The sequence below is a fragment of the Theropithecus gelada genome, chromosome 9 (genome assembly GCF_003255815.1).
Source record: "Theropithecus gelada isolate Dixy chromosome 9, Tgel_1.0, whole genome shotgun sequence".
Taxonomy (NCBI): domain Eukaryota; kingdom Metazoa; phylum Chordata; class Mammalia; order Primates; family Cercopithecidae; genus Theropithecus; species Theropithecus gelada.
Genome location: NC_037677.1, coordinates 111,259,299 through 111,275,848, shown reverse-complemented (window position 1 = coordinate 111,275,848; position 16,550 = coordinate 111,259,299). Strand labels below are relative to the sequence as shown.

The 16,550-nt window shown below is 43.1% G+C and overlaps 1 protein-coding gene and 1 non-coding gene across 6 annotated transcripts in view; one reads left to right on the top strand and one right to left on the bottom strand.

The window, feature by feature from the left end:
* ABLIM1 (actin binding LIM protein 1) overlaps positions 1 to 16,550 on the top strand; it is a 251,805-nt gene that overhangs the window by 21,949 nt on the left and 213,306 nt on the right. Inside the window, exon 1 of one of the 5 annotated variants that reach the window (XM_025395741.1) lies at positions 6,367 to 6,718. The exons of the other annotated variants lie outside the window; for them this stretch is intronic. Coding sequence (XP_025251526.1) covers positions 6,475 to 6,718 — 244 coding nt within the window. The 5' untranslated portion in view covers positions 6,367 to 6,474. Of the gene's footprint in view, positions 1 to 6,366; positions 6,719 to 16,550 lie in introns of those variants that run through there. 5 annotated transcript variants of the gene reach the window in all.
* On the bottom strand, positions 8,091 to 8,190 carry LOC112632308. The gene has a single exon (XR_003121364.1). It is a non-coding gene; the product is annotated as a small nucleolar RNA U13 (small nucleolar RNA).

The following is a 16,550-nucleotide window of genomic DNA, read 5'->3' as shown; positions in this document are numbered from 1 at the left end:
GGGAGGAGAAGGGAGAAAGGCGGGGGGGGGGGGATGGGAGGGGGCCGGAATCCGGGCCCATCCCCCCAGCCCGGGCGAAAAAGAAAAACAAAATCAAAAAAAAAAAAAAAAAAAAAAAAAAAATTTAAAAAGAAAATTAAGAGATCATTAACCATATCCCCAAACTCTAAGTCAAACCCCCAGACTTTTACTGCTATAACGATACACTGGCATGGTATTTACCATGTTGCACTGTAGTTAGGCACACCCATGCCTGGTTTCCTGCTAATGTGTGTGCTCTTTGTGGGCTGCTACATTATTCATCATTAAGGCTGCTGTCACCTGGCCCATCCTATTGTAGGCACTTAATGAATGTTTTAGTTAGCTCACAGTCTCAAAGGATAGAGAAGAGCCTGACACTGATTTTAACCCAGTCTCCTGTTCTATTCCTTATCTAGCTTACATATTTCTTGTGACCATAAACTATAGGAGGTTCTGTGAAGCTAAAGCTGAAGTCCACAGGTGAAAGATCTCAAAAAAGGAAGCCAGTGAGCGAGAAGCCCTGATAATAGCATAGTCAGAAAATAGATTATCTGGGGTACTGGAGATTTCCTAGTAAATTGACAGTGAACATGAGGTTTGCCAGAGTGAGTCAGAGCTTTTCAGTGTTGAGAGAGACGAATTATAAATACTTCAAACGGTGCCATTAGAAACGCTTCCCTCTGCATTTTTCCTCCTGGGAGAGCCACGGTGGGGAAGCTGGAGCAGGCAGGCACCGTGCACCTGCTCCAGGGTCAGCACCTCTGTCAGGGGAGGTGCAGAGAAATGCTGACGCTGGGGTTTCTGGTTCTACACTCAGCTATTTATCCCACCAGCAAGGACAGCCTGTCTCCTAATTACCAACTACTGGGACAGCTTCCTATGTCCACAGCTGGCCAGGGCCTCTCGGGCATGTGCCTGCCACTTAGTGCCTTCCAGTTCAGCGGCACTGAGATATGCTCTAACCAGGAGGATGATAATTATATCTTGCAGCTGTATATGTAGTATAGCAGTTCTTAGACACTATAGTATAGAATGTGTACATTTTCCTCTTCTAGCAGAGCATTAATAATGGCCAGAGTGTGTTTTGTCTTTCATATCTGCCTTTTCAAGTATTGGCTACTCACATTTCACAGTGACTTATAGAGAATTACCAAAGGTTATTTATAAGGCATTGAGTACCAAGTATATACAGAGCCTCATGTAAAGGAAATGGGGTGACAAAGGCAAGACTCCTGCACTCCAGCAGCTTAGCAGCTAGCAGGAGAAATAAGACGGTCTATAGGTAACCTTATTGCAAGGCAGGATTATAAATACCATGGGAGAGCTGCTGTCTGGGGACAAGATAGGAAGAAATTGATTCTAATCAGAGTGATTCTGGAAGCCTGTATGGAGGAGGTAATGTTTGAGCTGCATTTTTAAGCACAGGTAGATTTTCAGAAAGTTCCAATGAGAAGGAGGTTGAGGAATTTCAGGAAAAGCAAAAGAAGCATGGGCAGGATGAAGAGACGTGTTGAGGGCATAGAGAAGGTTTGGCCACTGACAAAGACTGCAGCCTGGTGGATTGTGATGTGTGGGCAGCACCTTAGTGCTCTGATTCTGTGGAGGAGATTCATGGGAGTGTCTTGTCTAACATATGGAGTTGGAGCTCAGGGGGTACCTGTGACCCCACTCTGAGCTGATCTTCATCTGTGGCTGCTTTCTTGAAGGCATTCCAAGCCTGCCTCTCATTGCACTTTGGGAACGTTGCCTATGCAGAGTATTGTCAGAGAGTAATTTGAGACACTTGATGCCTGTTAAACTAATTATGCTTCAGTCCTCAGAGTGCCGTGGTGCTCTCAATCCTGAATGCTCAGCAGATTTTATGTAGTATCTGAATTATTAATAGAGAAGATATGGAAGAGGGTGTTTGGCTGCTTGTTCCATTTTGAGCAGGTCTTGGGCAAGTGGCATTACGGGAAGAGAAGCAGCTGCATGCAGAGGGATGGAGGAAGCAGGCCTTCCAGAGGAGACCTGCCCAGACCGGAGCCTGTGCCAGTATGCTCAGAAAATCACAGCCTGCTTTGGAGGGATGGGTAAGACCCCTTAAACATTGGGCTTTGCAGAGAAGATGCCCAGGGCTGACCATGCAGAAGGACTGAACTTTAGGACTTGCGGGGAGCAGGGAGCAGGGATAGCCACTGCTGAGCAGGAGTACCTCAAATGGGCCGAGTCATCGCTACCTGGAAGTCCAGTTGCACCCGTTTTTCACAGCCTTCCCACTTAATCTGTTCTGTTTAGCAGCAAAGATCATCCTGACTTGTGAGCAACTGCAGGTGTTTTTAGAAGGCATGCCAACGTCTTTTTGTTTGTTCATTTTGATTAAAAAGCAACAACAAAAATGAAAAGTAACCCCGTTGGCACTGATGAGGCCACAGGCTAACTGCAGGCCATTTCCTTAGCAAACTAAATTCCGTAAATATTCGCATTGTAAGGTGGCAATTTGCCCTCTGACAAAATTTTATTCTTTAGTGAGAAGCAAGTAGATCCTAGCAGATGATTTAAGCAGGGAGGGGACACTTATCTGCGAAAAAGACTTAAATCACTATATAGAATAAAGTCCATGTTCATTTGTGGAGAACCACTGTGACTGATGAAGGAAGACCAGTAATTGAGGCATCTGTTCCCCGAGCACTGTGTAGCCCCAAAACGCCTGGCTTTGGGCTGGGGCTCATCACATCGGGTGTTTATTGAGCTCCTACAGCATGCAAAGGTTGGGTGTCCTCAGTGCCCCTTGGTGAATTTTCCCACTGATGGTTCATTTTCATAATTTATCATAGAAGAGCTTGAGTAGGTACAGTGGAACTGCTTCTAGAAAGATTAGGAATTTCCTATCTGATAAGATACACAGGCCAGCAAAATCTTGGGCAGAAGTTCAACATTTGTAATTATCATTAGCTTTGTAATGTGGTGCATTGTGATATCATATCATAGAACCATAGAAACGGTCACAGAACCCACTGCACTCCTTTGTGATTGCTGTGACTGTAGTTTCATGTGGGCTGTGGCAGAAGGAAGCGATGAAAGACCTGAATCCACTGGTGCTTCTTTAGGGTCTTCCCCAACTGTACTTTCCTGGGTGAAAAGGTTGCTGTCAGGCAGATGCCACTGCAAGTCTATTTTTAAGGCTGGAGGCTTGGCCTCTGCTAGGTATTTAACTGGAGCCATGTGGAGGAGGGTAAGTGAAAAGCTCTGAGCACTTGGGGAGTGGAACTTAGTTCACAGGTGTCTGCAGTCACTGCTGCCAGCATCTGAACTCTCATCCCTCTCCACTGCCTGAGAATGGAGTCAGCCCCCTCACATTTATATGTAGTTCGATTGTCTTTAAAAGCAAGCAGCCATTTGTTATTCTCTTTAGCCGTCTTTATGATCCATATGTAGTTTACTTTGCATCCTGACCTAAAATTAACAAAATGTATCAAAATTCTTATGTATAATTCCGTTATTGAATAAGAATTTATTTTCTTTTCCTTTTCGCAGTCTCTTAGAAGACAGTTACATCTTGAACTAAATATATAGATCTGTAAACTTGTAAAAAAAAAAAAATTTAGGAGTGTCCTGTGTATGCTCTGCAGATACGATGGCTAAGCATTGAGGTAGAGTTAATGCAGTGGAAATAGTTTTTGTGGGCAATACTTGACAAGTTTAGGGACCAAGAAAGCAGAACAACTTTGTTATGGAATAGTTACCTTTTTTCCAGGTCAGGAAGATGCTGGGTTTGAAGGATATAATCTCTTTTCTGTCCAAAGTCTATGTTCGTGCGTTGTTACTGTGTTCCAGAGCCTGCCTTCAAAGTGGCTGCATCACGTGTCTCTGTATAAACGCATCTGTATTTCACAAAAAGACCATGTAAATACATATAAGCAAGTAGCTGCTCAGGTTCTCGGTTTCAAAGAGCAGAGCTCTAGGAAACACAGCAAGAAAGAATTAACAGTGAAAGGCAGGAGTTTCCACACTACAATGTTTATTAGAAAACACTCTAGAAGAACCTGGTAGGGCTGAGGTGGCCCTCAGGGATCTCCATCTTAAACAAATTGGCCCAGAAATCACATTTTGGGAAATATGTTTTTTTGTTTTTTTGATGGATGAATGCCACTCTTTTTTCCAGTTGTATATCTTTTCTTTCTTTTTTTTTTTTTAATTTCAATAGTTTTGGAGGGAACAGGTGATGTTTGGTTACATGGGTAAGTTCTTTAGTGGTGATTTCTGAGATTTTGGTGCACCTATCACCCGAGCAGTGTACACTGCACCTAATGTGTGGTCTTTTATCCCTTACCCTCATTTTGAGAAACATTGATAGAACGTCTTACATTGTATATCCGAAGGTTCTTCAAAATAGGCAAGCAGGGAAAAGAACACATACAGATTGTTTTACCTGCTTTGTAAACTGTTTTTAGAGGAAGACTTTGGAGGTTGGTGTCGGGCTTAATTCCCAGAATTTTGGAGCAGAAATTTTGAGGTGTGACTTCAGTAGTGGTAGAAGTCCCATGTTCCCACTTTCCCCAAGTCCACGCAGTTTGAGTGCCCCTAGACAGTGTCTGTTTCTTCCATTCCCACCGTGCTTCCCATTGGCGTAGAATAATTCCAGCCAATTGGAATTCTCAGATTTTTGAATTGTGTTGCCAATAGATGAGGAACTAGTAACAAAAGAAGCAAGAATTTCCTTTCTCTGCATCATCTGCCTGGGGCCTTTGTGGAAGGACCTATTGGATAGGAAGAGTCATAGCGTGGAATTCAGAAGACCTGGCTCCACCCTAGGCTTTCTGCATTGTCCTGAGAAAGTTGCGTCTTCTCTGAGACTTACTTTCCTCATCTTAAAGGCTGGTGTAGATCAGTGCTTCCTGAGTGCTGGCACTAGTCTGGGAGAATGTTTAGAAATGTAAATGATGAGTTAATGGGTGCAGCACACCAACATGGCACATGTATACCTATGTAACAAACCTGCACATTGTGCAATGTACCCTAGAACTTAAAGTATTAAAAAAAGTAAGTTCTTGACCCCTACATGCAAGAATCCCATATATATATTTTGTATTTTTTCAAAAGTTCTACAAATTTTTTTTTCTTTTTCTTTTTTTTTTTTTTGAGACAGAGTCTTACCCAGTCACCTACAAGTACAGTGGCATAATCGTAGCTCACTGTAACCTCAAACTCCTGGGCTCAACCAATCATCCTGCCTCAGCCTCCCGAGTAGCTGGGACTATAGATGCATGACACCACACTTGACTAATCTTTTAATTTTTTTTTTTTTTTTTTTTTTCTGTAGAGACAGAGTCTTGCTATGTTGCCAGGGCTGGTCTCGAAGTGGCCTCACGCCTCACGCAATCCTCCCACTTCAGCCTCCCAAAGTGCTAGGATTACAGGCGTGAGCAACCATACCGGCAGATGGTTCTTATGCGCAGCAGTATTTGGGAACTACTGGACTAGATTACCTTTGATGGCCTTGTCAGCTCTATAGTTCTATTTTAGGGTTTTAATAAAAAGAAATTTATATTAGAACATAATAGCCCAATGACAGGAGAAGGAGTGTGAGTTTATTCATTTTGGCTTGTGACTTTTGTATGGTTGTAGACGGTCACATACGGTCACATATTGTACTGCATCTTACTGTGTGGATGTTAAAGAGTAAATGATAATTACTGGGGGTTGTCCTTTTTATAGCAATACATTAATTCCGTGAAGATCCTTCTAGCTTGTAATTTTGTGAAAAGCTGAAGCTACCTACATGTTAATTCTGTCTCCATCATATGATTCTGCCATCAGAGAAAACCCATGAAACAACTTTAAGACAGTAAACACTGGCTTAATGGAATGAGGCAGAAGGATTTTCCTGGTACTGAGGGGAGGGGTTCCCTTCTAGAAAATGGAAAGGAAATGATTGTTTGCTACGGCTGAGAGCTGGATTTGTCACAAGTTAAAGCTGAGGATCTTTAATCGAGCCTCCCCCACCTCCACCTGTGAGATCTGAAATACTGGAGAACTTGGAATTATTACCCTGGGATTTTTCTGATAGACATTTTTAGATTATACAAAATATGTGTATATATCCCTAGCCCTATTCTCAGTACTCTTACCAGATGATACTGAATATTCTAGGAGTATTTGCAGGAGAATTCTTGTAGATATTACAGCTATATTCTTTCTCTTGTTCTGGATATTAATCTGATGTTCAAATATGCATTCATGTCTGAGACTGAGTTCCTGGTAGTGGCTGTTTTTATACCTAATCGTCTGACTGAGAATATGGCACCCTAAGCTCTTGAGGGTAATCACTTAAATACATCTGCCTTAATCTTCTTTGCTGGGCAGTGAGAAAAGGAGACAGTAAGGAGCCAGGGGAACAGAGAGAGTTGTGGGCCAGCACCGCTCCTTGGGCCCCCGCTGCCCATTTCTCATTTCTTGGAAATCCATGCCAAGATGCCTGCTTTCCTTGGTCTAAAGTGTCTGGGGAAATTGTGCAGCTCTGAGAAAAGCAAAGTCACCTCATCTGAGAGAACCGGTGCCAGGGGCTCGAACAGAAAGAGACTGATTGTTGAGGACCGGAGGGTCTCTGGGACCTCCTTCCCCGCTCACAGGTGTGCCACTGTCAACCATTTGCTGTATCTCTGTCCCGAGGACTACTGCCCACGTGGGCGCGTATGTAACAGCGTTGATCCTTTTGGTAAGTAAAATAACCCTCTCTGGACGTGGTTTTGTGTTTTGTGATTGGCGTAATTAAGAGAGTACTATCCAGATCATTCTTCCGTAATGTGTTCTTCAAAGGAAACACTATCCTTAATATATAATTAATGGGGGTGAGGGTGGGAGAAATGGAGAATGTAACGTAAGTACAGCTATGGAGCTAAATTCTGAGGATATTTTTGTCCAGGATTTTATGATCTTCAGTAACAAATGTATCTCTTTCCAAACTTGGTAGGAATAACTGTCAGTAATAGGAAGTATGATGGAAAAGAAAGATCTCTATCTGTATGCTGTTATTTCATATGACAAAGGATGAACGGAAAGAAAATATTCAAGGCGGGAGATGGAGGCTAGCACAAGATGACCTAAGTAAAATTGAGGTCCAAATTGTGTCACTGTGTAGGGAGGGCTCGTCTTGTGAAATGTTCTAAAAAATATAAAATAAAATAAAAAGAAAGCATTGTAATATTGAGAGAACTTGTTGAGGCTTCTTTTCAGTGAAGCTCATTAAAACGTGTCACTCATCCCTCTGCCTGGGAAAGAGGTAGAGAAGACCCACTCTCAGGATAGAGTTATTGCACTTGGGAGTTTTCTGACTTTGAAGTTATCATGGTGCCTTTATTAATGAAGATGATACCTACCCAACTGCTCACGCCTTGTCAAAGTCAGCACTAGAAGTAGTACAGGAAGCAGAAGGTGATTAACCATGGTCCCTATGAATGTATGAAGTTAAGTCAAATGAGCCAGGAAGCATAACATATTCCTCATCATTCTTGGACAGCCAGAGTTGAACTGGATTCAGTTTAGCCAAAGTAAGGGAGTTAAGATGTTCTGTTTTGTTGCAATCAGCTTTCAATAGCTTTATTGAGCTATAATTCATAGGCTATAAAATTCATCCATTTAAAGTATACAGTTCAGTGGGTTTTAGTATGTTACTGATGTGTTACATACATATTTTCACTGCCTCAAAAAGAAACCCCGTACCCTTTAGCTATTGCCTCCCCACCCCAACCTCTTCACCCCCATCTCTCAGCCTGAAGAAATCAAAATCTACTTCTGCCTCTTAGATTTCCCTATTCTGGATATTTCATGTGAAGGGAATTTATAACACGTGGTCTTTCGTTTATGGCTGCTTTCACTTAGCACGTTTTCAGGGTTCACCCATGTTGTAGCACATGTCAGTACTTTATTCCTTGTTATGGCCAAATACTATTTCACTGTATGGATATTCCACAATTTGTTTCTCCTTACACCAGCTGATGGACATTTGGGATGTTTCCAACTTTTGACTCTTATGAATCATGCCCCTATGCATATTCATATACGAGGTTTTTTTTTCCTCTCTTTTTTCATGTCAGATGGGTAATGTGCCAATGTCATAACAAGGTTCAAGGGTGGCACACCTCACACACACATGCATGAACACATCAGAAGAATCATTATATACAGGTTTTTATGTGGACATATGATATGTTCAGGGCTCTTGGGTATATACCTAGGAGTGGAATTTCTGGGTCATGTAATAAGTCTATGTCTAACCTTCTGCAGGACTTCTAGATTATTTTACAAAGCGGTTACTCCATTTTACATCCCCACCAGCAGCATATGAAGGTCCCAGTTTCTCCACATCCTTGCTAATACTTGCTATTATCTGCCTTTTTTTTTGAGACGGAGTTTTACTTTGTTGCCCGGGCTGGAGTGCAATGGCCTGATCTTGGCTCACTGCAACCTCTGCCTCCCGAGTTCAAATGATTCTCCTGCCTCAGCCTCCCAGGTAGTTTGGATTACAGGCACGTGCCACCACACCTGGCTAATTTTGTAATTTTAGCAGAGGTGGGGTTTCACCATGTTGGCCAGGCTGGTCTGGAACTCCTGACCTCAGGTGACCTGCCTACCTCCACCTCCCAAAGTGCTGGGATTATAGGCATGAGCCACCATGCCTGGCCTTATCTGACTTTTTTGTTCTAGCCATCCTAGTGGGTGTGAAGCGGTGTCTCACTGGGACTCTACAGAGCTTCGGCTGGGACAGAGAAGGCTGACAAGCAGGTCAGTGCTCAGGCAGGACAGGATACTGACAGCTGCTGATGGTGACAGCTCCTTGTCTCTTACTCCTAACAATCTTCTCTTCATGGTTCCAGGCACATCCCTTTTTAGGGTAGCAGGGAGTGGGGATGGAGAAGCCACGCCTTCTTCCCAGTCCCCTTACAAGCTCTGCTCAGAAGACTTTGTTCAGAACCAACTGACTATGCCTATTGCAGCAAAGGACACCTCCCTCAAAAATCAGATCCACATACTAGTGGATACCTAGAATCCCTTTATTGAGGAAAAAACATTTTATTCCACAAATAGGAATAAAAATGAAACATATAGATTTCTGCCAGAGCTAACACTTTATTCTGAATGACTTTGGTGCTTCTGTGGAATGTTTCTACTCAAAGAGACTCAGATCAGATATTTTTGGAGTGAGCCGCTGTTGCTCTTGAAAGAGAGATAAGATCTGTTGGGAGGAGAAGGCAGGAAGGCAAGGGGAAGCCAGGTAAGCTTAGTTTAATGAAAGCATGCTGGATAATGACTTATCAGCAGATTCCCTCACGAGGGAACAAGAGAATTAACAGTATCAGAGAGTTTTGGATACAGGAAAGGTAATCATCATTGGATATCCATATCTTAGTGGAGGCAGATAAGGAAATCTGGGAGATTAGTTAAGTCTTGTGACTTGGAGGTTGGACATTCCAGAATTTGACTCCTAGCTCTTCTACTCACTAAATGTGTTACTTTGGGAAGTTAGGAATTCCAAGTGCGTTTCTCTGTCCCTAAGGCAGGCAGGGAATGCATACCTTATATGATCACTTTGAGCAGGCCTATCCCTAGAGTAGATGGGGCCCTGGGCAAATATTTTTTGTAGGGCTCCTGTCTATATAAACAACTTGAGTCACCCAAAGGCAGTGTGTCAACAGCTCAGTCTGTTTCAATCATGGGAAAGAAATGCCACACCAGCCTGAGGAAGTGATTGCTTGCTAGGCTTGTCTCCTAGAATGGAGCCAGCTCCAGGGCCCCAAGAAACCCCATTGGCATGACTCCTGGGGTTCCTTGGGGCATCTGGCCAACCCTTTGCCCAGTATGGGAGAGATGCAGAGGATCACTAGAGAGATCTGTGAAGAGAAGGCTCAGATTCCCCATCCGGACAGCACTGCTGGCCCCAGCGATCCCAGGTACCAGAGCGCACTTAGACATTTTTGAGGAAGGAATAGGGTTAGGGCAGGGGCCCTGTTTGCTTGTGTCTAAGGGCAGTATTGATTATGAGGACTCAATGAGAACCTGGCTGGGCATGGTGGTGTGGGCCTATAGTACCAGCTACTTGAGAGGCTGAGGCAGGAGGATCACTTGGGCCTAGGAGTTCAAGACCAGCCTGGGCAACATTGCAAGACCCTATCTCAATTTTAAAAATCGTAAATAGAGATAAAAATAAATTTAAAGAATGAGAACGTGCATATCAAAGTGTTTGGTGTAGTGGTGCACAGAAGCATACGGTAAATGCTAATTTCAGTAATAATAATAGAGTTGCAATATAGTCAGCATTAGTCATTTTTGACAATCTCTATGGAGGTTGAATTAAAAAAATAAAATAAGAAAAATTGTTTATTATTGATAAAAATAATTTCTATTGTTTGCCTTCCATGCTGTGAAACAATAGAGGCCCACAACTATAGATGCTGCACAGGACGTGGGGTTCCCAGGAAGCCACTGTGTGCTCAGAGCATCCTGTTTAGGACAGGTGCTTGGAGGAAGTGCGCCCTCCTGCAGCCATGCGTGTTCCTGTGCTACGAAGCCCCAGAGTGTTCAGGAGCAGCTCCTGGCAGGGTGCTCAGGAATATTTGGCACAGGCCTCCTGCAGCTGTCAGAAAGATCTCAAGATGCTGCAGCTTCCTGTTGTTGTCTGGTGCTCAATCCCTGCTTTGAGTTGTGCTGGACTCCATGATTTTCCAAGTGTCCCCATGCGTATCTGTCCTTTGTTATGCTCAAAACAACCCTTGGATGTTGCAAGGGAAGAAATTGTTTTCCTCACTTAACAACAGCAATGAATTAGCAAGAAGATGGGAAAAGTGGGCAAAACAAATATATCAGTGAACATACAAAATAGCTTCCACAAAAATATATCAGTGAACATATATCAGTGAACATATATCAGTGAAATAGATCAGTAAACATACAAACCAGCCTCTGCAGCTTCTCACTGTAGATGTAGTACTATTCTAGAAGAACAGCTGTCATTCACTGGGGGCCTACTATATCTCAAACATTGTAATAAGTGTCTTTTTTTATTTGGTTTTGTTTTTGAGACAGGGTCTCCCTCTGTCTCTCAGGCTGGAGTGCAGTGGTGTGAACAGGGCTCACTGCAGCCTTCACCTTTTGAGCTCAAGTGATCCTCTTGCCTCAGCCTCCCATGTGGCTGGAACCACAGGCACATGCTACCATGCCTAGCTAATTCTTTGATTTTTTTGTAGAGACAGGGTCTCACTTTGTTGCCCAGGCTGGTTTCAAACTCCTGACTTCCAACAGTCCTCCTGCTTTGGCTTCCCAAAGTGTTGAGATTACAGGCGCAAGCCACCACACCTCGCCTGGGCCACGTGTTTTATGATTTTTCCATGTTTGATATTCTCAATAACTCAACAAAGCAGGAATTACTTTTATTTCATTTTACGGAGAAGGAAACTGGGGCGCATGCAGTTAAGAGACCTGCCAAAGGTCACGTAAGTACTAGATTTGGGTCTGCCTGACACCCAGGTCTGCCTGACACCCAGGTTCATGGTCTCCACCACGATGTCACTCTGCCTCAGCCTGAGGAGCATAAGAGTGGTCATTCATGAGGTGTGCTGAACACTGGCACACCTAAAGTTTGTAAATAATATTGTTCATTAAGTACTTCAGCAGCTCAAATTTGAAGACTCCCATAAAGTAAATTGCTGTTGCCAGGAAAATTAGCAAAGATTTCCTTCCTCTAGCTCATAAATACAAGCTGTCTGTATGGAATGTTCCCTTACTCTACTGTGGGAAATTAGAGTGAAGTTTTTGAACCTGTGTTTCTTTCTGTCCCTTGGAGCTTTTGGGTCTCATACAAATGAAATAACATATTTAGGGCAATTACCTTCTTGACAAACAAACAAGAGACTGGTACTATTATCAAAAGCCCCAAGGATATCTGGAGAGGATTCAGTGATTATGTTGTCAGCTGAGTCCAAATTCCAAAGCAGAATGTTCTGGACTGGAGAGCTGAGACCAAAGTAGACTTGGCAGTCCCCTCCCTGAAAAAGGAGTTTATATCCCAGAAGAGAGAAAGGTGGTTCACGTCGGATTCAGGCACCTGCTGAGACCTTTCTGTTAGGTGCAGCATACCAGGGGTTGTCTTCACTCAGAGTGGTCTTCCAAGACCCTGATACTCAGATTATCACGTAAGTGAGAGAACCTCTTGGGTACATTATTGTTTCTTAAAGCAATACCAACCTGTTTTCAAACTAAGCAGAACATATAACACTACAATATTTTTCTTTTAGTGTGCCCTTCTTACCCCATTCAGTAATCCACAACCCCAGACCTGTATGTCAGAGGGCTAGGGGAAGCGTCTTGGGTATAGCAGGCCAAAGGCCGCAAATGGCTTTGTTTTCAAAAAGACAGCATATTCTTCAAGATGCTGTGGAACTTTTCTATAGCATCTTCCCGGTGACATTGAGAGGCTGTGTCGGGGAAAAGGTTTTAATTCCCTGCAAACCCTGGAACTCAGGTGTGAAGGCCCTGTCTTAAATTTGAGAGAAGTGTTTGAGCTAGCCATGAAAAATATATCCTGGGAAAGTTGGTAAGAACCAGCATGTGGTTCCTGCCCTCAGACCCGCTCTCCCGACTGATGGCTTTGACTAGGCTGCTTTGAGAGGCAAAGTAGTAACAGGCGTCTGCTGCTGGCAAGGAGATGTACTGCGTTGTGGCCTCCTGTTCCTCCAGGATGCTGGATCCCCATGGCCACATCCAGTTTGTTGATGGAATATGGTTCCTCGCAAACAGCAGTCTTACTTTAACTTTTATTCTCCTGAGGATGGAGATGATAGGTGGTGGCCAGTTACTTCTACATCTTGCAAGGGCATGAATGGAGAGGGATTTGAGGTTTCAGCTATTTGGGAAAGCATTAAATAGTTTGCATTTTAAAAAATTTATTTATAGTTACAAATAACCCCTGTTCACTTCCCTAGGCTTCTCATCCCATTAGTTTAATCATATTTCCCAGAATCATATGTTTCAAGCTCTTGACGGTTAAACCTTTCTATCATGTCCCACTCTTAACCCCCAAACACCCGCATCCGTCTTCTTTGTTACAGACGTTTGAAGGACCCTTTCACATTGGGCCTCTCTTTGTATGTGCAATTCTGCTGCCTGGCACGGCCTCCCCAGTTCCTCTGAGGCCCAGCAGGATGAAGGTGAAGCTTTTCCTCCTCTGGGGAGGCCTGATCTTACCTCTTGCCTCGTCCTCCTCTGTGTTTTCATAGCATCCTCTGCATATCTTTGTTCAAGTTGCCTGTTTATAAGCTTCTCCCTTTTCATACACTGAGGTCCTCTCTGAGGGCAAGGGGAGAGCTGTGCTCTTATTTTTATTCCATTATAGTACCTGGCATGTAAAAAAAACAGCTGCGAGTGATGAGTAAATGAATGAGTGAATGTTCGCCGAAATCAAATCACTATGTTGGAAGAATATAGTTCAGCATTAAATTGTCCCCCTGCCTTCAAGTAGCTGAGGCCAGGAGAAGCAGCAAAGCAAAGTGGCTGCAAATTCAGGGCTGTGGGGTCAGACCTCGCTGCCAAGTTTAAAGTCCAGCTCTGCTCTTTGCAGTTCTGTGACCCAGGTAAGTTACTTAATATATCCAAGCCTTAGTTTTCTTGTATATAAAATGTGGATAATGCTACCGCCATTGCAGCAGTATTATGAGCCCTAAGAGAAACTACATATTTAAACAATTCTGGCATTTAGTTGGAGCTCAATAAATTCTTCCCCCTCTTCTCACCCAAATGTGTGAGAAGTTGAATAATTGTCTAGATAACGAATACAATTAGTTTTCAAAGGAAAGAAATATCACCGAAGGGAAAGAGAAAGTAGGATTTTGCGATTTGAGCTGGAAAATAGATATGATTACCCAAAATACGAGTAAAAGGAAAATAGCCCAATGATCTGAGAGTGGAAAGAAAAAGGTAGAAGTAAGACATTTTCCACTTAGTTCCACTCGCTGAATCTACTTAGTCCAGCTTTTTTTGTTTTTTTGATGGTTGCTTTTTGTTTTGTTTCTTTATTTTATTTTTAATCCTAGGAATGTGGGCAAGTAACTATTTTCACATGAAATGTTCCCATATAAATTACTTCCTTGAGTAACTAAATATGCTGCAATGCCCCATTCGTTTTAATTAAATGTACTTAAAAACTAATCTTATTTAAAGTCAGAGGGTAAAGCAGTCTATTTAAGTTTATTGTTTGGCATTGTTTTAATCCAGGCTTTAAACAAATTTGAATCTTACTAAGAGTGGCTTACTTTCAAAGAAATCCCTAATTTCCCATCCTTTGATCCTAATGATTCTGGGGCATGACCCAGTGCTGATGATTATGGATGGACTCCTGTTAACTTGGCAAATTAGTCATGGACCCGTGACGGCCGTGGGTACAAGACAATGCTGCTAACAGAAAGGGAATATGGATCGTGTGGCGGCTGGGCACAGCGGCTCATGCCTGTAATCCCAGCACTTTGGGAGGCCAAGATGGGTGAATCATGAGGTCAGGAGTTCGAGACCAACCTGGCCAGCATAGTGAAACCCCATCTCTACTAAAAATGCAAAAATTAGCCGGGCATGGTGGTGGGCGCCTGTAGTCCCAGCTGCTCAGGAGGCTGAGGCTGGAGAATTGCTTGAACCTGGGAGGCAGAGGTTGCAGTGAGCCGAGATAGCACTACTACACTCCAGTCTGGATGACAGAGTGAGACTGTGAAAGGGATATGGATTATGTGTTACTCATTGGGGTGGACAGGTGGCCAGCACAGGCTTGATTTGTCTCTGGGCTACCAGACGAAGGCTGCTAGTAGGAAGGTAATATAAGGTGAATAGGTAGTCAGCAGATGGGTGATTCTGTCCCTGGGATGGAAGATGAAGGCTGCCAACAGGAAGGCAGCATAGTCTGTGTGCTGTTTGTTAGGGTGTGTAGAGATAGTCATCAGGAAGATTCCTTTCTCAACCTCAGAAAGCAGCACACCCAGAATGCACTAGAGAAACCCTTTGCAGAATCAGCACTTAAGTATGTCAGGATTTTAGATAGACTATGATATGATATGCACGAGGATTCTAGATACTTCTCAAAGGTAGAAATCTTTGATATCAACACCTTATTTATTTAATATTGATTTGACAGAGTCTTGCTCTCTCACCCAGGCTGGAGCACACTGGCGTGATCTTGACTCACTGCAGCCTCTGCCCCCCCGGGTTCCAGCGATTCTCTGTGCCCCAGCCTCCTAGGTAGCTAAGATTACAGGCGCACACCACCACGCCTGGCTAATATTTTTGTATTTCTAGTAGAGATGGGGTTTCACCATGTTGGCCAAAGCTGGTCTTGAACTCCTGACCTCAAATGACCTGCCCGCCTCAGCCTCCCAAAGCACTGGGATTATAGGCGTGAGCCAATGTGCCCGGCCAACACCTTATTTTTATAGGAAGTAAGAGACTGAGGTCCAGAGAAGTAAATGATTTTCCTAAGGTCTATGGTATAATGAGAGGGTAGTGTTAGATTAAGACCCTAGCCCTCTTCTCTCCCTGTTTAATGTTACATGAGAAGACCAAAGGATGATGATGATGATGATTATTATTATTATTTTTAGTTTAGTTGGAGACTCAGCTCAGGTGGGACTTTCCTGTGGAGTCTCTCCAGACCTGTCCTTTTTAGGGCTCTGCTGTGTACCACACAAAAGCCCATCCAAGCATCTCTATGCTTGGCTATTTATAAATCTGTTTGTTTGCATGTCTCTCTCTACCGGGTAGTAAGTGCCTTGGTGGCAGGACGGTGGTTTTCATGGTTTCTTCAGACTATAACACAGTGCTTGGTAAATAAAGGTACTTCATACATTTTAAAATTGAGATGTAATGTAGTACGCCATAAAATTCCTCACTGTAACATGTACAATCCTGTGGATTTTAGTAGAACCACAACATTGTGCAACCATCCCACTCTCTAATTCCAGAGCATTTTTATCAGCCCAGAAAGAAACCCTATGCCCATTAGAAAACATCCCTGATTACTCACATTCCTCAGCTGCTGGCAGCTACTTAGCTCCTTTAGGTGTTTGTGGATTTGCCTATTCCAGACATTTCTTCTGATTAGAATCATGTAACCTGTGGTTTTTATGTCTGGCTTCATTTACTTAGTATAATGTTTTCAAGGCTCATCAAGGAGGTGGCATTGATAAATGCCGTATTCCTTCTTATGGCGGAATAGTATCCCATTGTAGGGATATATCACATTTTCTTTATCTTTTCATCAGCTGATGGTCATTTGTGTTTTTCCTGCTTTCTGGCTATTATGAATAATGCTGCTATGAACACTTGTGTACGAGTTTTTGTGTGAACATGTTTTCAGTCCCCTTGGTTGTATACCTAGGAGTGGAAATCCTGGATCATATGGTGATTCTCTGTTTAACTTTTTGAGAAACTGTCAAACTGTTTTCTCAGTGGCTGTACTATTTTGCATTCCCACCACTTAATACAATTTCAAATTAAATTAAAGCTATTCCCTCAAAGTG